This window comes from Camelus bactrianus, chromosome 15 (assembly GCF_048773025.1).
Source record: "Camelus bactrianus isolate YW-2024 breed Bactrian camel chromosome 15, ASM4877302v1, whole genome shotgun sequence".
Taxonomy (NCBI): domain Eukaryota; kingdom Metazoa; phylum Chordata; class Mammalia; order Artiodactyla; family Camelidae; genus Camelus; species Camelus bactrianus.
Window position 1 is genome coordinate 13,988,450 of NC_133553.1, and position 24,590 is coordinate 14,013,039.

The window sequence follows — 24,590 nt, forward strand, 5'->3', positions numbered from 1 at the left end:
TGACAGAAAACAAGGGGTTCAGAGCAACCGTCAGGGTGTCAGCGGAAGGAGACAGAGACACCGGCACTGTTGGTGTTACCACCTTCGATCGTGTTGGCTGTTTTTTTAAATGTGTATTTGTCTTATTCATAATTTGTGATGTTCAGGGGATACCAAAAGCGATTCTAATGTTGGCTGAATTTAACAAAAAATTTTAACCTCATCTTAAAACCTTCCTTATTTCACGGGTGTTTGTACTCGGGTAACTTGCTTGTAATTCAGAGAGCAGAGCATCTGTTGAATTTTTTGTTATGTGTTTTTCTAACATTTCATGTACACATTGTATTTTTTCTTACAGGAACTTGAGTTTCAGGGCCTGACGGCTGTTCTGCATTGCATCCATGCCTTCATAGGAACAAAGGTGGCCTCAGTGGACCCCGTATTTGTAGACAGTCAGAGCATCACAAGAAAATACATGAACAGCCCTTAACCAGTGCTTCTGTTGAGGGCTGAAAATTATTTTCTTCAGAAAGGAGTGTTTCCTGCACACTGTTGCCCCTTTGTGTGACTTTATGATGATCCCATAGTTGTGACACCACTAAATATGTCACTAGTTTCCAGAGACGGCGCAGCCTCGTTCAGTCTGACGGGGCGTGCAGCAAAGCTGCAGGAAGCTCACCCCAGGAAGTGGGTCCCAGCCCGCCACGGGGGGAGCCACAGTTCATTTTCATGAAACACACGATGTAAAATCCTGGAGCTCCCCTGTTTATTTTCCCCAGGAATGAGAAGCTTTCCTTTGCATTCTGCTTGCTACCTTGCCCTTTCTCTCGAGGAGGAGGGTGAGAAGTGAGCAGGAGGCTCTGTGGGAGGAGGAACACAGCCCTGTCTGATGTCACGTCGTCACCAGGGAGCTGCTGAACCCGAATCGCGCAGCATTTACATGCTGCCTCGCGTTGTCTCACTCACAGCCTAGAGCCTGAATCTCTGCTTCCTCATCCCTCAGGTCACCGCGTCTAAGGTCCCTCAGGTCACGCCGCTTTCTGCTCTGGACGTTAGAGCCGTTTTGGATTTTCTTGTAGCAGCACTGGCCGGAGTTAGGAGTCGAGGTCACGCACCCGTTTCTCCAGGCCGACAGCACAGGAGCAAACTGGGGCCTCGGACCGAAAAGCAGAGGCAGAGGCTGCCTCCGTCAGCTTCTGCGGGAAGGCTCAGGGGTGACACTGACAACTGATGTCCCGGGAGGTGGCGACGCTTCAGTGATCGTCCCCGCCTCCCTGAAGCCCTCCCGCCCTTGCTGACCTGACGTTTGGGAAGAAGCAATTATTTTGATTTATAATAGAGCAAATGTTTATAATGGGTGGATTTTATGTGTTTGAAAATACATCCTCCTTCTTAGAGGATGCTGTGTATAGTGTGTGTGTTACATATTATATAAGACATTCTCACTTACATTCTAATGACCTCCGTGGAAGACCAACACGAACGGAGCATTAAAGGCAACTGTTAATAATACTCCAAGCGGGTAGCTTCACAGAGCACCTGGGACGTTCCTCTCTGTAGGGGCGCATCCTCTTGTTTTAACCCAAGCTTCCCGTTCACGTCGGCAGTGAAGGCAGTCGGAGCTAGGATTGTATGAAACAGTCACCAGCTGGGAAAGGCAAGTTACGGGCGTCCCGTGCTCCAGGTTCCGTGGCGTGGGTGCTTGAATCTCTGAGTGAGTGAGTTCTCATTTCCTTCCCTTGTACCAAGGAGCCAGCCGCACTCAGAAATGGAAGGAGTTCTGCACTGAAGGAGGGAAGGAACGGTGAAGACGTTTTGTTTGTTTTCATGGAAAACGCAGTTCTAAATTAGGTAGCTTTCCTGGATAATAATGAAGAGGATAATACTTTCCCAGGAGGATTTGATACTAAAGTTTACTTGGATATTTGTATCAATATGCAGTTTTTTGGAAAGATGCATAGCTTTAAAAAAAACAACAGAAGTCCTTTCTTATGAAGAAGAAACAGCCAAGTGCCCACTGGTCTGTCCCTCGGTGCTGGGGCTGTCCCCCGCCCGCGGCGTCCGCGGTGTCCCAGAAGGGCTGCGGGCCGGTGGACGGCACGCTGAGCCGTGTTCCTCGGGCTCCTGCAGTGTGGATGGGGGGGCGTGACGGGGTGGCAGGGCCCCCAGTTATCACCCCATTTTGAAAACGAAACCTGTCCTGGCATTGGCTTCTCCTGGGATGGGAGCTGGATAGAAAAAAAATTTTTTTTTGGTGGGGGGATTCACAGTTCATCCCCAAACCTTCTCAGCGTTTGTTTCAATTACACATGAGGAGGGGTCCCCTGTGATCGCTGCACTTTTAGGAAAGCTCGCAGGTGCCGGCGTCCGTGCTCAGGCCGCACACGCGGCCCGCCAGCTCGAGCGTGCACCTGGTCGCAGGTGCATCCGGGCTCCCGTGGTCCAGGGGCGGGGCCTCAGCCAGGCCTCCGAAGAGCCGGGCCGAGTCGCGCTCCTGCGTCTCGGGGCTCGGATTCCGGCACTGAGCGAAGTGACGTGCAGAACCCGGGGTCCCGGGGCGGGGCGCAGCTCCCGTGCTCGGCACACACGAGGTCCTGGGTTCAATCCCAGCGCCTCCACTCAAGGTAAACAAAACCCAATCACCTCCCCCAACAAAAAATGTTCAGAACACGTGAACTATTGAAAAGGAAAGGCTGGGGATTGCAGTTCCCGCTCCTTCTCTTTGAGATCCACGTGAACCCGTGTGGAAGTAGCTGCGACTTTTGCCAGCTTTGCAGCCAGGAGCGCCTTTCCCGGGGGCTGGAAACGTCTCTGAGATGGAGCTGGGGGGGGGGGGGCGTTCCCGTCCTGGGAGGGAGGAGCCCGCCGGCAGAGGCCGCCCGGCTGCACGTCCACCTCCTGCTGTGAGGGCGGGGCCTCTGCGTCCTTGGTGTGGAGGCCACTAGCTAGCGCGGGGGTCTCCCCCGCTGACGGGGGCTGGGGGTGAGCTGTGCGCCGGTGGTGCCGACCGGACCGGCCCCTCCCCTGGGAGCAGGAGTGCTGGGCGGAGCCCGGTGGCTGTGGGGCGGCGATTCCTTCTGTTCTGACAGCCTCCCGGAGGTTCCGGCACCGCAGCGCGCACCGCGGGCCGGGTCAATGCAGATTCACGTACACTGCTTCTTTCTCTCCTGCTTTTGGGGGCAGGTTCTCTGGTTTGGGAGGAGATGTTGTTTGTAACTGTGTTTCCCCCGAGTTTGTCACGTGGACGCTGTCCTGTCGTTACAGCAGGGCTCCTGTGCGTGCAGGACCACAGACCCAGCCCCGGGGGAGGGGGGAGCTGCTGGGAGCTGGGGGGGGTGCCGGGGGAGGGCCCCTCCTGCCCCTGACCTGAGGGGACGCCCGGGAGGGTGCAGGCCGACGCCGGGCCAGTGAGAGAGGACGCTCAGGGCCGCTGACACCGGAGCGGGGTGCGCTGCTCTCCCTTCTGCCGCCACGGGGCCCGGCGCAAGGCCCCAGAGACAGAGCCACTGTAACAGCCTCTTCTCTCCCCAGGTTCCTGACGCCCCTGCTGTTTCCTCATCCTTACAGGTAGCTGTGCAGGACACCGGGCCATCGGAAATCCCTGTGCTGCCCTGGGACTGGAGAAAATCGAGCACGGCCCTCCCGCGGAGGCCGGGTCGTCGGGCCCCGGCACCGGGCCCGCCTGCCGCACGCGCGGGGAGGGGGCGGTTACGCCGACTCCGCGTTGCTGGGGGGACAGGGAGGTTCGGGGAGCGAGGCCTCTGGCCCAGCGTGCTAGGCGCGGGGAGGCAGGGCAGGAAGTAAGCCTCGAATTGTCTAGAACCCGGGCCTGGGCTGGTTCTGACGTCACACGTGCCTCTGCGGTGAGTCAGGCTGAGAGTACAAATTATTTCCCTGTGAAATTCAAGTAAAGGGGGACAAGTCCTTTCTCAAATGCTGCCGAAACCTCGGGGGAAAGTCGTGCAGGTTTGGGAAACGCATCCCGGCGCACGACCCTGAGGGGTTGTTGGCTTTGCTCTCCCGAACAGAAGCGTGAGCCAGTGGAAAGGCCGCTGCCCTCAGTCTGAGAAGTTTCCTTAGAAGAAACACAATGTTCTGGAACACAGGAGTGGAATGAAGAGAAGGGAGACTTGGTGGGGGGCCCGTTTTGTGGGCAGATGGACAACAGCGCGGGAGGTCATGGGGCACCTGGCGCCAGCGAGCTCGAGTGGCTGTCGGTGCTGGAAGCTCCCGGCACGGCTGACAGACTCTGGATTTAGAGGCTGGCTCCGCAAGTCCCCTCTGAGGGCGTGTTGTCCCCCAGCCAGCAGACCCCCGGGGGCTTGTCACCCCGGCATCCTTGGGGTGGACGTTCCAGATTGAGCCCAATACGTGGCAAGTCACGCTGTAAAGAAGGTCCCCTGTCCTGCACATCACCTGTCAGCTTGTGGGGTGCAAACTCCTCCGGCAGAAAACAGAACGTCCACATACTCCAGCTGGGAAAATTGCGTCTGACTCCTGGGGGGCCAGGACCTCCAGCGGACAATACTGTTAAGGGTACCAGGGTAAATGTATTCAAAATTCGGGCCAATAAAATAACAGTGTATTCAGTTTGCTGCAGTAATTGCTACCAGCTGTGTTGTCTCGACCACATTCACAAAGGTGAGAAAACAAAGCTTTTGGCCACCTGTACTCGTAAAACTCACTTTTCCCTTATGCATTGGAAACTGTGATTTTTTTGTTTCATATGCACATATTTTTAGCACAAAGTGTCAAGTATTGTCATTAGATTGAATAAAAGGGAATGGACATCTGGCTCACTGTTTTGTTGTTCCTTATTAAATAGTCCAGGTGCGCTACACGGGTGAGGCAGGGAGAGGTGAATAAAGGTAGCACCTGACCGCACTTCCGCCCGCTGATGCGGGAACTGGGGCGGTGTTCATCCCCCACAGGGCACAGTCAGGAGAGAAGTGGACACTTTACTGTGTCAGAAGGTGTCGACCTCCTGGAGAGGCACAGTGACACACAGCACATCTGGGCGAGGTGGTGGCTATCGCTTCACGCCATGTGGTCAGGCGAGAACACGCTGGTGAAGTGTCTCTCGGGCTGGGAAGAGCCACAGGGTCGCGGGACGAAGCTGCCTGGGAAGCTGGCTGGGTTGGTTGGGAAGCTGGCGGGCACCACAGACAACCACGGGGACACCTGCTGTTACTCTGGGGACGTGGGAGGTGGCTGGCGGCTTTGGAGTCAGGAGAGCAGGCACTTTCATTGCCCCCCAGGGAAGTTGCCCAGTTTTGCCACAAGAAAACACAAGCCTGAAATGCGGGGCTTCTGGCTCGAGACCGCCGTCCAGCCGGGACCCCATGGCCTTGAATTTCCCTGCTTCCTTCTGTGCTTGTTCGCAAGCTTCCTACGTTCAGGAGCTCATTCTGCAGTGTTGTTAAAACTCGGTGGGCCCCCCTGGGCTTCAGAAGACACATGAAGTTGCAGCCAGCCATCACCTACAGCCTGGAAATCCTTGCAACTTGACTTTGCAAGTGGCTGAGAGAAAGGGTTGCTCTATTGCAACCTGCAGAGTCATCCAGCACGCGAGTGAGATGCAGACTCCCTCACATTTCAGCGGCACGCATGGTGATCATGTCATCCATGTGAGTCAGCGCAGGGGTTTTATCAGCGAGACGTGAACATTGACTCCGTGCACGGTCTCTGCGTGTCTCGGCAAGTCAGTCGGTAACGACTGAGCCTGAGAACTTTCTAAAATTCTTTTTATCTTGAACAAAACTATAAATAGAGAGACTGCTTTCTAATCACGGATCCTTGTGGCAAAGGTGGCAAGCAATACACTCGAAACGAGAGCCCCTTCTGGGAGTCTTCCTTCTCCCACCGCCCCCCGGCTGAGGTGACTGCGAGTCCCCACCGGCCGGCGTGGCCTCCGGGCTTCCCTCCCGGGTCTGGAAGGAGTGTCCTCCTTGTTTAAAAGACCCGAACGTCAGTGCAGGGCCCTGCAGGAAGCTGAGGTGTGAGGGCACCAAGGCCCCCAGCATCTGCCCCACCGTCCTTCCTGTTTGAAGACGTCTCATGGAAGAGAGAAAAAAAGGAGAAGGGGGAAATGGATTCCACGTGGTGGAACCTGGGACTCCACGGGAGATGAGCTTCAGAGTCCACACTCCCAACGAGTTGGGGGACGCCCCTCACCCCCTGTCAGAGGCAGGGCGGGGGCTTGGGGACCAGGCCAGCGGCAGGGGCCCCAGGAGAAGCATGGGACTCATCCGCCTCTGACGACTGCTGAGCTCTTTCCCATAAAGTGTTTGACTCAGAAAAGCAAGAATGAGGACGATGTGGGCCCCAAGGGGCCAGTGGCCTTGGTTTCTCCTTCCTGGATAAATCCCTTTAACTGTCCCTGTGCTTCTCCCTCACTGGGCTCAGCCTCTCGTGGACCCAGGGGAGGCCACACCTGGGCTCGGAGCCGCCAGCGTGGGGCCTTCTGTGCAAACACAGGAGCAGGGGGGGCCTCTCCAGCTCGGCCACGTGGCAGGAAGCGGAGCGTGGAGCCGCTTTATAGGCGGGAGGGCCCCACGGGCAGCCGCGCAAGTCCGGAGGGGTACCTGCCCCGCGGCCGCTCTGCCTGCACAGAGGAGGAAGGTCAGGCGGCCAGACTTTGTGTCTTTCTTTCTCCTGAGAGGAAACCAGCATCTAAACTTGCAAGGTGGTCCAGGAGGGGGTGCCCGTCGGGTCTGGGGCAAACCCGGGAGGCAGGGCTGGCAGGGCGCCAGATGGGGACCATCAGGCTCGGTGACCTCAGTGCTGTGAGCTCGGCCGCAGGTGCTGCCCGGTCCCTCTCCTGCAACCACCAACCCTGTTCAACATGGCAGGTGGACCAGAAACTGACGGGAAGCCGGGGCGGCGGGGGAGGGCAGCAGAAGAAAGACTCGGAAAGCAGGAAGGGCCGATTTTGGAGCTGTTGCTTCGTCTCAGCAGCTCGGTAATTCTGAACTCACTTCACGAGCAGGAGAAGAATGTTGTAGGAAATCCTGCATGCATTTAGGAAGTTTGTTTACTTCTTTTACAAAGGCTGAACTCCTGGTATTAGTCATTTTTTTCTACATAGATGTGCTATGGAAAATAGGTTTGTGTTATTCCCAGTAATTATTCTCAGAAATTTTGCAGCATTTGGCATCACCACGAATTACAGTAAGTTGTCACTGAGCTATTCGGGTGACCACAGCTGCCAGAGAGGGCAGCTCTGCTCCCAAGGCTCTGGGGCACGTATGGCCTGTCCACACCGCAGTCGGGTCAGAATCTCAGCTCCAGACTGGGCTTGGAAGGACAGCAGCCTTGCGGAGACATGCGTGCAGAGTCTGTGGACAAACTCTAGCCACAGTTCTTGTCCACCGCGGCCTTGACTGCTGAGGCCCGCCTCCGTGTCCCCTTCAGGATGGGGGTGCGAGCCGTCCTGGGCATCGCGCTGGTGGTGGCCTGCACCGGAGGCTTCTTCTCTCTCCTCCTGAGACACGAGGACCTCTTTTGGGGTAAGTAACCATACACTGCACTCTTCTGCTCTCAGAAAGTTCCTGCTCTCAGCTAGCAAAACAGAAAGCGTGGTGGGCGTCCCGGAGCGTCTGTTCAACCCCTTCCGTGTTCTGTTTCCCTTTCCAAGAAAAGGCTAATAATTCTTGAATTTAGAAGGATTAAAATGCAATTCTTTCTGAAAAATAACTGATTCTCCTATGATCACACTGTAGAAAATTTCCGTTGTTACCTGCTGGTGTATTTGAGAAAAAGGTCTTTGGGCGTAGCTGTTTGTTCCTTTACTACAAAATCATTTTTCATTAAAAAACTTCTGTGCTGTATTTTCCGGGTCGAGGGAGCTACAGCTTCAGGTTCAGTTACTAAGGGTGCAGCGCTGCTGGGGCCAAAGCACTCGCAGCTCAAACTCTGCTTTTCTTTTGCTTAAAACAACAAAAGAAAGAAAAGTCCCAAACACGGAGAAGGAACTTCACTGAAGCAGAAAATGGAAGGGCGTTTCGTGGACGCCGTCTGGCCTCCGGCCCCTGGAACAAAACCTTGCTGGGCAGGCTCGCCCCTCTGGGTGGTCAGGGCTGGACGCTCTGCTCTCGGCTCTCCTGGGAACCCCGGCCCCGCGGTCACCCTCCAGGCCTGGCCAGCAGCCCGACCCTGCAGCCACGTCCACACCAGCAGGGCTTCCTGCTGGGGCCACAGTTTCTCCAGTTCACTGAGTGTGGGCCTTTGTGCTCGTATTAACCATTGCACCAAAGTGCTTCAGAGTCACGTGCTCCTAAGAAGGCGACCTCACCATGGAGGCCACGAGGAGGCCGGGGTCAAGCTTGGAGGCAGGTCTGCCCCGTCCCCGCTCACTCCTGACTGGGCCACTTTCCTGTCAGCAAAACGGAGAAAACCGGAAAGTTACCCACCACAGTTCAGACTGTGAGGGCCAGCGAGGAGCTCCCTGGAGGCGCCGCGTGCATGGTGCCTGGGCGGCGTGTGCTGAGCCAAGTCCCCTTAAATGACCTCCAGCAAAGTGGTTCCCCTCCTGCCCCCGAAACACATCGTCCTGGTACCTGACGCAGCGTGAGGTTCAGCAAACATTTTGTGGATTAATAGTCATTTCATTTCCTGCCGATTAAAGTCCTCGTTCTCCAAAACCACAGGAACAAAGCTGCCATGGTCACGAGCTGTTCAGCAGAACACGAGCACAGCCGCACCTAGAAAGTTTCATCTGGGAGGCGTCACGTCCCCCTTAAAGACTGGGAATCGTAGTACCTACAGCTTTGCTAGAGCAGTCTTTGTTATTTCCCCTTTTCTAAGAGGTCTTTCCCTCAAACTTCAGTGTAAATATAAACAGTGCTCGCTCCTCGGCTCTTCGGTTAAGACCAAGGACACATACAAACTGCACGAAACAGCGTCTGACCGTGTGCCGCACTTTGGAGCCTAATTTATGATTCATCAGAATATTTTGAACCTGGCTTAGTGCTTGTTTACTTCGCAAATTACTTGTTTAGAAAATTTTATTAATTTCATAGTATTTCAATTTCACAGCATTACTATAACGATGCTTTTTCCCAGTTGACAAGCCAACAGTCATTTGAAGCAAAATAATTACTCACAGGTGACTTTTTTTGAAACAACTTTTATCAGTCACGCTTCTCTGTAGCCAAAGTTTCAGTGATGATACCGCCAGATTTTTTGTCTGAGTTTGGGTTTACGTTACCTGTGCTCACAGACTTTGTGATGCAAACTGTCAGGTTGCTGTTTTGGAACCAGCCGAGGGCACTGGGCAAGAAGGCAGGTCTGGGCCAGGCCACAGACGTCCATCTGCTGGTGGAGGAGCCCCTCAGGCCTCTGCTGTGCGGGCCGCTCCTCCCCGTGGGGTCCGGTCACCCATTCACAGCTCCGATCGTGGGGGCCCTGAGTCTCAGATGTGCCTGAGCTGCGGCCAAACTCACCCTCACCTCCCAGTCTTTACGTGGGAACAGCACACTCTCACGTGTGACTCTGGGTGATGAACGCGCAGGAACAGAGCCCCCGCGCAGATGTTTTACGTTTCCCAGTCGGTGCGAATGCAGGAATGCCTGAGCACCAGGAGTTTGAGTCTTCAGGGCGTCAAGCGTTCTCGCCGACTCTGAACAGAGCGTCTGTCATGGAAACCACGTGGACTCATTTCCAGTGTTTGTTCAGAGTCACGGTTTATGTGCAATTATCTTTGTGACAAATGTTCCAACAAGTTACAGCTGCCACAGGAAAACACGGTGCAGATGAAGAGGCACAGGGTGCCGCCCGCAGACGGGGCGTGCGGAGTGGACTTGTTCGAGGAGGAGGGTTGGCAGACTTATTCCAGGTCCCTGGACTTCGGCAAACGGATTATTCAAGTAAGGGTTAGACGCAGAGCTCAGGGCAAAGCCAAGTCCTCAGAGTCAGAGGAAGAGGTCAGCTCTCCCTGGAGATAAGTGACTGCCTTCCTTCTGAACTGCAGGTCCCCTTGCACAGCGGCTCCCCGCACCCCCGCCGTCCTCCACAGGCGAGGACCTGCACGAGGGGCCTCTGGGCGCTCAGGAGGCTGAGGACCTGGATCAGACAAGTCACGTGAATCTCGAGAATGCAGCTTCAGATCTGACAAGAAGCAGCTAGGTTGAAAATCCCTTGAAAGTCTGTGCTCCTCCCGTCAGATGCCGCATCTCTGGGCGCTGCCCTCCCTGTGGCTGCTCTGACAGCAGAACCAAGGTGACCCCTTCCTTCTGTGAAGGGAGCCGAGCCGTCTCCTGGGGTCGGGGGACGGGGATGGTGAGGAGGAAATGAAACGTTGTGTCTCGTCTGCCCCCTTCCATTAGAGATGGGAATTACATCTTTATATGGGAAATTTAACACAAAAATATGCTTCTTATACAAAATTTGGAAAGAATAATCATCTGCAAACCTGTGACACTATCTCTAGAAATTCAGGGAAGTGTTTCACAATAAGGAAGGAGACAGGAGAATAAGCCAGGTGTGGTCGATTAGGCTTCAGTGGCGACAGTGAAAACCCGTCAGTAAGAGGAGAGGGTCTCTCGGCCCATCGCTGATTCCAGAGGTTGCAGCGACAGATAAACGTTTTCCTTCTACACCATCGGCTGGCTTTTAGATAACTGTCAGGTGCCTGCGAAGAGCCGTTCTCCTTGGAGGAGACCCGGCATTGGCGTCAAAGGGGCAGGTGGTCGTCACAGCTGGTCAGTGAGAGACCACAGCTGGTTTCAGAAATGAAAATGTGGGCAGAGGGTTAGTCAGGAATGAATGGAAAATGCACGAAAACGCCCAGCGTCGTGGGGCTCCCTGGAGCCCCAGGGCCGCGGTCCTCGACGCCCTGCTCTCCTGCGGGTCCTGCAGGGCCCACGCACCACCCTGCTGGGGCCCCCCAGCTTCCTCCGCCCCGTCCCCTTCCCGTGCCACATGCATGCCCCGTGATCCCAGTTCCACGCAGGACCTGGGGCCTTGGTGGCTGGGACCCCCCAGAGCAGGGCCTGCACCCCTGGCTCCCCCAGCCGGCCGCTCTTGCTGCTGCCCAGGACGCGGTCCACTTGCCCGGTGATGCCGGAGCGCAGTGGGGGGCGCAGAAGGAAACAGGAACAGAGGAGGTGGGGTGGGTACGGAATGTCTGCTGTCGGCTGGAGGCCCTGTGGGGTCCCGGGGGCGAGGCCCGCCTGGGCTCCTGGGTGGAGGAGGGTCGGCCAAGTCCTCCGCCTCTGGGAACCTGCCACTCCCAGGCTTTTCTAACACTTTCGTGCCCCTTTGTTTCTTCTTGCAGTAAAAGTTTTCATTAAACCTTCGGGCAGAAGCTACCAGGTAACTTCGCCCTCCTAAATTTACTCAGGAAACTAACACGTTTTCTGGGACACACTCCGCCGGCGTAATTCTAGGCATTCTGAAATTCACCTTTTTAAAAACGGTCTTATTTCTACGCAGATGCATAATGTTCAAGAACGTTCTGATGGCGTTTATTTTTAGAAATAAACGCATTTCCCTTGGTAAAATATGGAGTGTACGAAAGCTAATTCAGTGACAAGTTACTTGTGTGTCACTGGAAGGACCTGCCTGCTTTATAGCATTCATTTGGAACCTCACAGTTCAGCCCCAAAAGGAACCTTAAATTACTGTTAGTCCACTTGGGCGGCCACCGCAGAGACACGGACGGGGGCCAGACAGACAACGGATGCCTGCCTCTCGCAGTCTGGAGGCTGGAAGGCCAAGAGGGAGGCCCAGCACACGAGGGCTGGAGCGGCGTCCCTCAGTGCAGAGATGGCCCCCTCCCGCGGTGTGTTCACGTGGAGGAGGGCGGGTGCTCTCTGGGGTCTGTTTCCTAAGGTCATGGTCCCACCTCGGGCTCCACCCTCAGGACCTCCTCACGGCCAGTGGCCCTGCCCCCAACAGCACCGCACTGAGCACCAGGAGCGCAGCCTGTGGACTTTGGGGAAACACCAGCCCTCCAACGACAGCACTTTAATTAAACACCCCACACACTGAAAAGTAAAATAAAAAGTGAGGCTTTGCACTGGAAGCTGCTGGGGTATTTGAATAACTTATCCCTTGTTAATTGCACAAGTTAAAACAGGCAACTAGTAATTATTATACTTTCTAACCCTGGCTTAGATTGCTAAAATACTCAGAGTTTCCAGTTCTCAGGTGATTTAGAGTCACTGGGGGTGGTCTGGGCAAGTGAGGTGCAGGGGCAGCTGAGCCGACCTTGCAGGAGGTGAGGCCAGGGTTGGGTCCCTTCCTCACCCCGCCCCACGGGGGCACCAACGCCCGTTGAAGACAGAGAACGGAGGCTGATGGGGTCACCCCTCCAGGACGCAGGGATGGAACTGGCCCCCGAAGCCCTGTGGCTGTCACTACGTCAGCTGGACGTGGAGGGACCCAGGGAGACAGGGAATGGCTGAACTGTGTGTTTGATCGCATGATGTTTCACCCCGTAGGAGACACTGAAGAGGCACGTGTTGCCCGCATCGTGGAGGCCAGCAAGCTCGTGGTGGATGAGGCCATGTACCACACGATGAGAAGGTGCCGTCCGGGCCGGAGGGGGAGGGTGGAGGGGGCCACCCGCCCCCACCCCAGGCACACCAGTCCCCGGGCATCTTCGCCCATGTGCCTACTGCCACCTCCACGGTTCCCTCCAAAACTGGCCCCATTTTACAGATTAGGAGCTGAGACTCACGTGAGTTCATTCACGGTTTCTGGCATCACGTGCAAGCAGCTGAAAGGTCCCAGAATGCAATCTCAAACTACTTCCCCAGCAAAACAGTGGCAGCGGTCTAGCGGGCCCAACGCACCCTGGTTCAAAAGACAGAGGAGTGAGCCTCGCTGCTCCAGACCTGGCCCCAGCCCCAGGAGGGGTGCGGAGTCGGACCACGGCCCCGGCGTCCGGGCTGCAGTGCTACCTGGGAATTAGCTCTGCCCGCTGTCCCGAAATCATCGCGGAGCACCTGGACTTCACATAAGAAAGTGACACCGTATTGAGGGTGTTCCGGTCTCACATTAGACGCTTATGAAACAAACACAACAAACACACTGAAATCTGAAAAGCAGGTTTCACCTTCACAAGTGTGTGGTTCTGTTGGAAGTTGAGGGGTAATTACATAAGCTCTCGAAATTCAAAACCGCACCAGCCAGCGGTTGATTTATCCCAAATTTCTGTTACTTCCACCAGAGAAACTCCCTGTTCTCCATACGGGCTGCAAACTACTTTTTTTTAACTTATTTTACAAAAACTTCAGTCAAAGGGGAAAGAAGGAGAAAATGCATTTCCCATGAAGTCAGAGCAGAGCGTGTCCAGGTCGTGACACCCACGAAGACACGGGAACGGGGTCAGAGCGCAGTCACGGTCACGCTGCCCCGTGGCCGAGAGGGCTGACAGTGGCCACCGCTTGTGGAAGCCGCTGGGGATGTTCTGTTGGAAGGGTTTGCTTTTTGATAACTCTCAAATAACACCCCGACACCTACTTAAATTGCACTCACTTCAGCAAGAAATCCTGTTTGTCCGTCTGCCAGGCTGCGCCAGACCCTGGGACGGAAAGAATGTAACGTATCCGTCTTTCTCCAGAAGTTCACGTTCCTCCTGCAAAGAGACACACGTATTGCGCTCAACTTAGGGATGAACACACTGCAGTGGGTCAAAAATGCTGCGTTTGGTTGGTTGATAAGGAACCACCTTTTTAGTCCTTCCCTTGACTTTCTGTTCACTCTCCCTCCTTCCTGCTCACTTTTCCTCCTCCTCCTCTTCCTTTCTCTCTGTTTCTTTGTCTCTCCCTGTCCCTGCCTGTCTCTGTCTTTCTCTCTGTCTCTGTCTCTCCCCGTCTCTGTCTCTGTCTCTCCCTGTCTCTATCTCTTTCTGTCTCTGTCTCTCCCCGTCTCTCCATCTCTCCCCATCTCTGTCTCTCCCCGTCTCTGTCTCTCCCTGTCTCTTTCTGTCTCTGTCTCTCCCCGTCTCTCCATCTCTCCCCATCTCTGTCTCTGACTCTGTCTGTCTCTCCCCGTCTCTGTCTCTTTCTGTCTCTGTCTCTTTCTCTGTCTCTCCCCGTCTCTGTCTCTCCCCGTCTCTCCATCTCTCCCCGTCTCTGTCTCTTTCTGTCTCTGTCTCTCCCCATCTCTGTCTCTCCCCATCTCTGCCTCTGATTCTGTCTGTCTCTTTCTCTCTGTCTCTGTCTCTGTCTCTCCCCGTCTCTGTCTCTGACTCAGCGTGTCTTCAGAAACAGCTTGGCAAACACAGCTTTCATGTGTTCTCAGCTCTCCGTTGCACACACCTCTGTGGACATTAGCTGGCTCTGAGGGACGGGCTGTGGGCCACCTCGGCATCTTAATGCCGCTGCCTCAGGCACTGGCCGTCCCCCCGATGCATCGGTCCCCTCGGCTGTAAGTGGGCCTCGTGGCAGTCCACCTGCTGAGCCTCTCACGGGGACCGGCTGGAGGTGTGATGTCACGTGGGTGAGACGCCCACACACCCCCGCCCCAGCACCCCCTCTCAGCAAGCGCTGGGCGTCCAGGAGTTGTTAACAAAGGGAATTACGGAGGACCCTCTGATCAGAGCCAGAGCAACGGAGGCACGAACGGGCAGCCCCCCAAGCCCGCAGGGCGGTGAACCAGGAATCTAAGTGGCCGTGGGTGGGGGTCCGGCCCCTGAGCACTGCCCTGGCGGGTCTCAGGTTGGAGTTAGAGTTTGTTCTCGGATGGGTTCCTGGGCCTTGCTGATTCCGCCCCGCAGGCGCCCCAGGTGATGGCAGCTTCGTTGCAGAGGCTACCTCCACCCTGCCCCGCCAGGCACCCCCGGCCCTGAAATGCCGGCGGGGAAGGTGGGCCCTGAAATGCCGGGGTAGTTCCCCTGAGGTGGGGGCTGCCAGATCCCAACAGGCCTGGGACCCACATCAGAAGACAGCGGGATGCCAAGGGAGAGGGGTCCCGAGGGCTGGCTCGCGCTCTCCCGGGGGACTTCCAGCTCTCACCGCAAACAGCTGCATGCCTGTTCTGCTGGGCTGTGAGCTGCTTCCCTGCCGGGCGTGGACAAGGCCGGCTCACAGCCCAGCGCACGCTGGTTCTGCTCTGAGCCCCGTGCCGCCTGCTGCACACAAACGTCTACCTGGGTTTTGACGAGAAGGTTTATCCTTGACAGACCTTATGCGAATCAAACAAGTTTGCATAAGGGGGGTTGTAACAGGCAAACGCTGATCATTCTCTTGGACATTCATCATTGATGGATTATCTACAGTCTTGCCCCGTCCCCTTCACCGAGCCCTGCGACCCCTGTGGATGGGGAGGGGTCTGTATCAGCTCCGTGCTTGAATTCCCCACCGGCCTGTAACAGCAGGTTCTCAGTGAGGGTCTGTGTAACTGATCAGTGAGTAATCACCAGTGAGAGTCGCTGACCTCACATCTCCTCTTCCTGTCCAGAAACCTGCACAGAAGGGAAGCCCCCTCCGCGTCCCAGCTCCTGTCCTTTTCCAAACTCCCCGAGCCCACCAGCCGAGCCGCGGCCCGGGCAGCGGAGGTCATGGAGACGTCGATCCAGGAGATGAAGAGGGCTCACCTGCGGCGCAGTCCGTCGGGGCCCTGGACAGGTGAGAGCCCCGGGGCCCTCCCACCAGGCTGTCGCAACTCCGCGTCCGCGGACAAACGCAGCGGTTCTCTGAGATGCTGGTCAGCAGCCACGGTGCTCCGTTTCTCTGAGTCCGAGAAATCACTGCTTCTCTGCTATTCGAACTGGGCTCGGAGAACCAGCTCGACAACCCACGCTCAGTGCCTTCTGTGGCACAGAGCAGCTTAGGAAGTCTTCCGAGGCCTCCTCACCAGCCTGGTTAAAACCTGGGGAACGCATTTATGGGGGAGGCAGCGAGTCGCAGGGAGACAGACAGCGCCCCCAAGAAAGCTGTTCTTGCTTCGACTTGCAGAATAAAAGTGTCAGAGTTGGCAAAAAATGAAAGAGGCCATTTTCTGGGCCCTAAACTGGAAAGGTTCACAGGAAGGAACCAAAGACCAACAGGGAGGGAAAAAGGGTTTGTGGATGGACACAGGACACGGTCAGGGAAGCGGCCGAGGCAGGTTTGCAGGGGCATAAATGCTATCGTCTGTCTCCTGGGGCCTGGCTGCCCGGGGATGCGCCAAGGGGGCTCTGAGAAGGGCTGGTCTCGGGCCAGAGCTCTCAGACGCGCTTTTCTGAAAGATCGCAAAGCAGAAATTAATTTTATAGCCCACATTCCTAGCCGTGGACATGCGCGGGGGGGCATGCGAGGCCTCCCCTTTGATTTTACTGATTTAAAGGGAAGGAGGAGCTCCCTGCCGAGAGAGACGAGGACTCGTGTGAACGCTGGTCTCAGCTGTGGGGGCCGCCGCCAAGACCAGGGCAGAGCGGCCCCTGACCAGGCTGGGCTGTCGTCACCGCAGAAAGCTGACCTCTGGTGCTTCCCTGCAGATGTTTTGTCAGAAGCCCTGCTGAACACGATCGCAAACCTGTCGGGCTGCCTGCCTCACCTGCTGCCCCTGCAGTGTCCCGACACCTGCCTGGCAAACAAATACAGGCTGATCACGGGGGCCTGCACCAACAGGTACCCCCGGGCCATCCCTGGGGGCGGGCTGTGGGGTGACAGGGGCTGTCGGGCGACGGGGGCCATTGGGAGGGGCCTCTGGAGTCGTCTGCGGCTTCATCACAGAAGGTGCGCCGTATTGGCTCCGGCCTTCCTAAACACCATCACGGTAAGACTCGGCCCGGCCGCTCCCTCACGCCCGCATTCCTAGCACTGCCGTGCGTATCTTCGGTAAGGGTTAGATTTGAAAAGTCTTCAGTTTGCCAGCCACCCAGCCACCTCCACCCTGACGTCGCTCATAGAAGTTCCTGCGTTTCCCTGGGTCATCCCAGCCTGCCTCCACTTCTTTTTCCGTGGTTTGCCTTCCACCTCTCCTCCCCCGACTCAGGCCTCCTCACACTCTGGTCGCTCGTTCCAGAGTGTCAATCCGTTCAGGCAGCCCCGAGGCACTCCAGGTGACCCCAGCCAACTCCAGGCCCGGCTCGCCCAGCGCGCCCTGCACTGTGCACACCCGCTGGGAAGTTCCCGGGAAGCGGTACTGAGTGACGAAGGCGGCGTCACAGGCGTCAGGACCAGGCCCCAGTGGGTCGGGGTCAGCGGCCTTCTCTGCCCACTGCTCCAGGCCCCGCTGCCCGTGTGGCCTGTGCCCTGGTCACTGCACTCCCACCAGGGGCAGCAAAGTCTCCCCTGGCCAGGGAGGCTGGGTGGGAGCGTGGGTCCGCCTCTCTCCTTCTGTGCTGGCAGTTACATCTTGCGTCACAGTATTTACAGCAACTGGGCCCAAAGGGCCAGCAGGCAGTCATGCTTTAATTTTTCCTGCCCGAAACGTAACACAGCTACTCAGAAAACTGTAGTGACATCACTTTGAGGCCTCACCGTTTCATAAACGAGCCAAAGAAGGACGTGGAGCGTGGTCCCCAGGTCCCCGGCTTCTCCTCTGCAGGCTCAGACCTGTTAGCTCAGAGCTGCCTGCACCAGACTCAAATGTGCACATGCCCAGGGGTCATGGAAAGACCCCAAAGCAGACTTTCAGCCACGTGAGGCCTGCTTTCTTTGCCGGCTCTACAAACGGCCCCTCAGTGTGCACAGAGCCTGGGGGCCCCTGGCGAAGGTCCCCCTTGAGACACTGCTGGGCCCAACGTTCCGTCCTCGAGACGACAGACAGCCGTCTGAGTGGGACGCCCCTCCTGTCACGCACCTTCATTCCAGGACAGCGTTTCTGCTGGCAAGTGGGTGTTTGGGACTTGCTGAGATGCCCTAAATTCAGAAGTGAGACGGCTGTGTTAACACATTTGCTTGAAGTCAAAGTAAGTCAAGCTTTTTCTGAGAGAAAGTGAGTTGCTGGGCTGGCGGGTCTGGCAGTGAGACTGGACGGGGCCGCTGGGGCACTCGGGGTGCTGCCCACAGACGGGCCCGTCTGCAGTTTCAGTCTCTGGCCACAACACACTTGGACAAACACACAGCGCGTGACGAGGCGAAGCTGCGTCTAACAGCATCTCAGTTTTACAAGTGACTTCTGAGCATGTTGTGTCAGGAAGGTGCCTCTACGAGAAGGGACGGGCGTAAAGAAGAACCGTTCACTACGTCCCGGAAGCCTTTTCCGCAGTGAGAAAATGAGAGACCGGTGAGGGGTGACTGATCCTTGTGCAAACACGTACGAATGTGTAAATACGTAAGGAGATGGTAGAGTACGTACGTGTCCAGAATAACTAACTGAATAGAAGGCATGTGTAACATGCAGGGCTGAAACACCTGCAGGGCACAGGGACAAGCAAAGGAACACGTACAAGGAGAAAATAAAAGAATTTCAATCACTAAAAATGCCACATCTGAAAACAAAATCATCAGACAGATTACAATGGGAACGTTAGCTCAGAGAAAAGAAACAAGGAATTTTCTGTTAGAGAAAAAATGTTTTTTAAGACTGGATGATTGTGGTGCAAAGTTGTCACAGTGTCCAAGTCCCCTTGGCCTTTGTCCACAAGTCCACGTGACAACAACAGGAGTTGGGGGTTGCCGAATCTTCCAGAAAGAATGCAGCGAGGCCAGGCATTTGCAGGTGGACAGGAGCCAGCATGCTGGGCTCCGAGGCCATGAGACAAAATTACTTGAACTGGAAAAGACTGAAACCTTTCTAACACTCTCTCATGCATCTGATGTGCAGACACTTGGAACACCTGGGGAGGGGAGTCTACCAGAACCGTGACAGCTAAATGATGCTTAAACTTTTAAAGTGTTTGCAAATATAAATATTGAAAAATTAGTTGGTTTGTTTTGACATGAAATTATTAGCACCATTTGGGACATTACACCCACTCATCATTCTTGTGTAAATGCGACTGATTCAGATGTTCTGCCTAAGACGGAAAGGAACCCTGCGCTCCTGAGCACTGTTTCTAAGCTCTTGTTTAAGGCAAGATTCCACTGACAAGGCAGGGACAGCCCTGGTCCCTGCACTAGAGGCTACGGTCACCATCACCGCCCAGCAGCCGCCTGTCCCGGAGCCAGCCAGGAGCGGCGAGCAGCAGCGGGCGTGACGTGGCCTCTGTGCGTCTGTAGGGACAGTGAGAGGGGCAGTTCTATTAGTAACACCCCACTGGTCGCCAGCACAACCAAAGGGGCTCAATCTGCACGACTGTGCGGGGCGGGAATGCGTTTACGTAGCTACGGTAAGTCAGCCTGCAGAGGCTGGCGTGTGCTGCAGTGAAGTGCACGGGGCTGCTACAGACGGCTCGTCTCCACTGAAATTCCATTAAGTGCTGCAGATTCACTCGTTAAAATTAACGCAGTATTACTAAAATGACGCAACGTTCCTTTGACTGCTCGAGCAGTTTTTCCTCCTTTCTTTCTCTCTTTCTCTCTTCCTCTCTTTGCTGACTGACCCTCAAGGTTCAGCGGCTCCCTGGGAGCGCGTGGGCAGGACACCTGGAACCCAGGTGCTGAGCACAGAGGGCATGTGGAAGGAGGGCTTTGCAAGTCAGTGCCCTGGAGACCACCCACACCCTTAACCCCTAGGGAGAGCTCTGGGCACCACCGGGTGTGTGGTCCCCACCAGACACCACTCCTTAAGCCGAGGCCTTTCCTCTTCAGGGGAAGCCAGATCCACCGTCTTCCGTGGGAACGGTCTACTCCACTGGGCCTGCCCCTTCCTTCCTTCCTCCTTCCTCCCCGCCTCAAACTCATGCACACTCCTGTCTCCACAGAGACCACCCGAGGTGGGGAGCCTCCAACACAGCCCTGGCCAGGTGGCTGCCTCCTGCCTACGAGGATGGCATCAGCGAGCCCAGAGGCTGGAATGCCCACTTCTCATACAACGGCTTCCCGCTGCCACCAGTCAGTACAGAGCATTGCCGAGACTGGACGGGACACGTTTCCTAACGTAGCAGACCTCCCAAGTCCTGGGGGGCCCACATTTTCCTGAGGCCTCACTCAGGGGGGCGGGCCCTGCGCCGGGCCCCTCGAATTCCTCTCTCCTCAAGGTGGGGAGAGACCGCCCCACCTTGCAGCTCAGGAGCTGAGGCTCTGCAGGGTTGGAGCCACGCGGCTAGAGAGGGGACAGACAGAGTGAAACTCAGTTCCCTCTGACTCCCTGGACTCTTCACTGACAGGGAGAAGACCGGCCTTGTTCAAAGACACTTGTAGTTAATTGACTCATTTATGCAAAGCTGACAAGCGCCACTTACGCCCAGGGGCAAATTATTTGTCAAACGAACTCACGCCTGATCCACTGACCACCTGGGTCAAAAAACGGGTCATTTGTCCCCAGTCTGATTGCTCGCTTCAATGAATACACCAGTGGGTGGCCACCCACATTCCCTGGCCCACGCCCTCCCCCGCAAGCCAGCGAGGCTGCACCTCCCTGAGCCTTTGTTCCAAAGTCACATCTCCTCTGAGTCAAGAAAGGGTCTCAGATACTGAGGACCCACGTGGTTAGATCTGATCCACGTGGAAATCGAGAATCATCTCCCGGACTCAAGGTCCTTTAAGAAGCCGCATCTGCCAAGTCCCCTTTGCCATGTGCCGTGTTCCCAGGTGCCAGGCGCTGGGGAATGGACGTCTTTGGGGCCATTACTCTGCCCACCAGTCCACTCTCTGACCCTTCCCCCCAGAAGATTCACACCCTTTTCACGTGCAAAACACACTTACCCTATCCCAAGGCCCCCCAAGTTCTCAGCATCAACTCAAAACCCCAAATCTGATCTAAACCTCACCTCTTCAGAGTCTCAAATCTCATCATCTGAATAATCTGACTAGGGTGCGCGGACACTCTAGGTGTGACGCCTCCTGGGGCAAGACTCCCGTCCACTTGGGCCTATGAAGCCAGGAAACAAGTCTGCTCCCAAAATGCGGTGGTGGGACGAGCATAGGAGAGCTGTAGACGCCGGGCTCAGGAGGGGGGCGGCGCAGGAGAGGGACGCCAGTGACCGGAAACGGCTCTAGGCCAGGCCAGGCCGGCTCCATGGGGTTCCAGGTCTGGGAATAGCCCGCTGGCTCAGGGCTCGTTCCCGACCAGGCTCCGCCCCTGAGTCTGACTACAGGGCAGCGTTGTTGGGTGACTCAGTTCAATCCCCACGACAGCCCTGAAAGACGAACGTTTTTGTATCTGTTTACAAATGAGGAGACTAAGGCTCAGGGAAATCAACTACGCGGCCCCAAATCACCACAGACCACTGCATCTCGGGGAGGAGAGCCCGGGTGTCCCCAGGGACCTGGCCTTCCATGGCACTGGCACCGGTGAACACACACGAGCTCTGAGCTGTGACCGGCAGGCCCCGTGGGTGCCCTGGCCCTGGCCCTGCGGGGCGGCCTCCTACGTGACGCTGGTCTCTCCCACCCAGGTCCGGGAAGTGACCAGGCAAGTCATCCGAGTTTCCAACGAGGCCGTTACGGAGGACGACCAGCATTCTGACCTCCTGACGGCGTGGGGACAGTACATCGACCACGACGTGGCCTTCACCCCCCAGAGCACCAGCAAAGCCACCTTCGGGGGAGGGGCGGACTGCCAGCTGACCTGTGAGAACCAGAGCCCGTGTTTTCCCATACAGGTAGAATCTTTAAACTTCCTAATTTTTATTGTGAAACCAACAGGTGCCATGTGAAAAATCAAACACCTAAGTCAGTTCCCGTCCTGTTCCCAGAGGGTAAGTGGCTGCATCCTGCCGGAAATGATCCGTGCACATACACATATAAACACAGACGTATGCACCCAGAGCTTCCAGTGTCTCTAAGGAGGGGGCCCAGGACCCCAGCTGACCCCTTGTCCTCTTCTGCAGCTCGCCAAAACCTCGCCGGCCGCAGGCCCCGCCTGTCTGCCCTTTTACCGCTCCTCGGCCGCCTGCGGCACCGGGACCCAAGGCGCCTTCTTCGGCAACGTGTCCTCGGCAACGCCGCGCCAGCAGATGAACGGGCTGACCTCGTTCCTGGACGCGTCCACCGTGTACGGCAGCTCCCCGGCCTCGGAGAAGCGGCTGCGCAACTGGACCAGCGCCGAGGGCTTGCTGCGCGTCAACGCGCGCTACCGGGACGCCGGCCGCGCCTTCCTGCCCTTCGCGCCGCCGCCCGCGCCCTCGGCCTGCGCGCCCCAGCCCGGCGCCCCCGAGGCCCGCGCGCCCTGCTTCCTGGCCGGGGACGGCCGTGCCAGCGAGGTCCCCGCCCTGGCGGCCCTGCACACGCTGTGGCTGCGCGAGCACAACCGCCTGGCCGCCGCGTTCAAGGCCCGCAACGCGCACTGGAGCGCGGACACCGCCTACCAGGAGGCGCGCAAGGTGGTGGGCGCCCTGCACCAGGTGCGCGCAGGTCCTCGTGATTGCTCCCCACCGGGTGCGCGGGAGGACCTCGGGGGTGCACGCAGCGTTCTCATGGGCGCCCCGCGTGGGTGTGCGCGGGATCCTGGGAGCGCCCTGCAGCGAGCTTAACTCCACCCACTTCCGGAGCTCTAGGTTCCTGGCCTCCTCGTGGGAGCCCACCACGCCCCTGGTGCTGGCGGTGACCGTCCCACTAGGAGATGGACGGTAACCAAAGCCACGCAGCAGTAGCAGCAGGCACAGCTGGCCAGTGGTCCCTGGCGCCCAGACCACGCTAAGGGCTGCAGGGATTTTAACTCATTTAACCCTCACAGCAACCCTTTGAGGTGGGCGCCCACCAGTGATTTTGATATTTCCATATTTGGGAGACAATGAGAAAATGAAAAGAAAAACAATCTGTGTGATATTTGCAAATTAGCAAACTAAAGTGAGGGTTTATTACAATGATTTTTAATCTTGAGCCAGAGGACGCTGGTTGGAGTGTCAAATACCATTGCCAAGTCCACTGGACTCACAGGCTGTCATGAAGGTGGAGCACGTGGCTTGCTTCAGTGGCCCCACTTGTGTGTCTCTGGTCTGGGCACTCCAGCTGGCCCTTGCCAGCATCCCTTTATCCCCTCGATGACCCTATAAATCCTGTTTTACAGAGGAGGTCGGGTCTTGTCCAAGCTGGCATGGGGACAAGATGGGATGGGCTGCTCTGGGCACAGCCTGCTCCTTTCCCACCTCTGGTCCCCTGAGCCCAGCACCCCGGGGTCAGAACAGAGGCTGCAGTGCTCCCCACCCCCCCGTAGCCAGCATCACCCTGTAAATGTTGGCAGGTGGGGGGGGTGCCGGACGTGATCCAGGAGAGGCTGGGCAGCACTGGGGTGCTGGTGAGCCTTCACCAGACGGGGAAAGGCTTCAGGGTTTTACCCCCAGTGTATTTTGGGTGAGCACTCACCCAGGCTGAGTCAGAGTGTGTGTGTGGGGGGTGTGGGCGTGGGTGTGCGTGGTCCAGGGGGAAAAGTATAAACTGGAATCTGACACAGTTGGACTGCTGCCGGGGTTAGCGCTGCAGCTTAGGATAAACAAGCTTCAGAGATGTGAACAGATAGGACTGACAGAATAAAAAGATACAGCAATTTGTGAAGGGGGAGTTTGAGCAAATTCCAACCATAGCAGCGCAACGTGACTGGAGTCTTAAAGTGACCGTTTTAAATAAAAATCAAGTACCTCATCCGTCAGGCCTCCCCTGACCTCCCAGAGCCGAGTGGGCCAGGCCAGCCAGCAGAGAGTAGGACAAGGTCCCCACGGCTCACCTTCCCTCTGCTCCTTCGCTCTCATTGTGGATGAACCCGGGATCACACCTCTGTCCTGTTCGTCACCACCCCCCGCATTTGTTTTAGTTCCGCCTGCGCCCCTTCCCCACGGAGACCGAGATGTCCTCTGTTTAATTCCCTTCTGGCCCCTGGACAGGGCTGGCTCTAAGAGGTACTTCAGAATGTGTGTGCAGGAGTGAATACAAGGCCCCAGGAGCAGGCTGGTGAGATTCCAATGTTCAAGGCCGTGTTGATCAGAAGATGGTGCTGCAGCCCCCACTTTGGGGAGAGTGCCAGGCATTTTAGCAAATTCACTTCCGTTACATCCCCGATCAGATCATGGGAGCGCTGTGAAGGGGGACGTGTGGCAAGGTCAGACGCAGGCATGAGCAGGGCGCACGAACGGCCTCAGGTAAAAGGGGCCCCTTGGCCCCTGAAGGAGCAGCTCTGGGATTAGAAGAGCCTCGTCAGCCTGAGACGGTGGCCGTGCCTCCTGCATCCTCTGGGGCCACAAGTCAAACCTGAGTTGAGGGAGGGAGGGAGGAGGCATCGTTAAATAGTTTGCACTTGAACTTAAAGTTGGCTCACGGTCCTGGCAGAGGAGGGAGACCATCTCCGGCTGCTGGAGGGAGAAGAAATCAAAGAACGTTGGTGACAGTGGAAGTTGCTGCCATGTCCTGGGTGGGAAGGGTCACCTCACCTCACGGGGCCGGGAGAAGGCCCTGGGTGCGTGTGTGGCCGGGTTCTGCCGGTGTGGGCGACGTCTGAGGCTGAGGCTGCTTCTGTCCCTCGAGGCCTCGCTCTTCTCGAACGCCCTTTGGTAGCGCGGGCGCTTCTATCCAGCCCGTGAACCAGCTCAGGTAGGGCCCCCAGTTTAGAAGCCCCAGCCGGGGCCCCCATCCCAGTCTGCCGGGTCTCAGAGGTGACAGAATATGTGGCGGTGCGGGGGCTCCCCTCCCTTCAGCGGG

The 24,590-nt window shown here is 56.7% G+C and overlaps 2 protein-coding genes across 2 annotated transcripts in view; both read left to right on the plus strand.

Annotated features, from left to right (window-relative positions):
• Positions 1-4,774, plus strand: part of SNTG2 (syntrophin gamma 2) — a 125,017-nt gene extending 120,243 nt beyond the window's left edge. The window contains 2 exon segments of the mRNA XM_074341598.1: positions 338-2,603; positions 4,008-4,774. Of these exon segments, the coding sequence (XP_074197699.1) occupies positions 338-469 (132 nt within the window). The 3' untranslated portion in view covers positions 470-2,603; positions 4,008-4,774.
• A 1,756-nt stretch (positions 4,775-6,530) lies between these two features.
• The window catches only part of TPO (thyroid peroxidase), a 35,910-nt gene continuing 17,850 nt past the window's right edge, over positions 6,531-24,590 (plus strand). Inside the window, exons 1-8 of the mRNA XM_045522706.2 lie at positions 6,531-6,664; positions 7,393-7,487; positions 12,423-12,507; positions 15,388-15,554; positions 16,406-16,538; positions 19,721-19,850; positions 21,356-21,562; positions 21,791-22,303. Of these exons, the coding sequence (XP_045378662.2) occupies positions 7,394-7,487; positions 12,423-12,507; positions 15,388-15,554; positions 16,406-16,538; positions 19,721-19,850; positions 21,356-21,562; positions 21,791-22,303 (1,329 nt within the window). The 5' untranslated portion in view covers positions 6,531-6,664; position 7,393. The remainder of the gene's footprint in view (positions 6,665-7,392; positions 7,488-12,422; positions 12,508-15,387; positions 15,555-16,405; positions 16,539-19,720; positions 19,851-21,355; positions 21,563-21,790; positions 22,304-24,590) is intronic.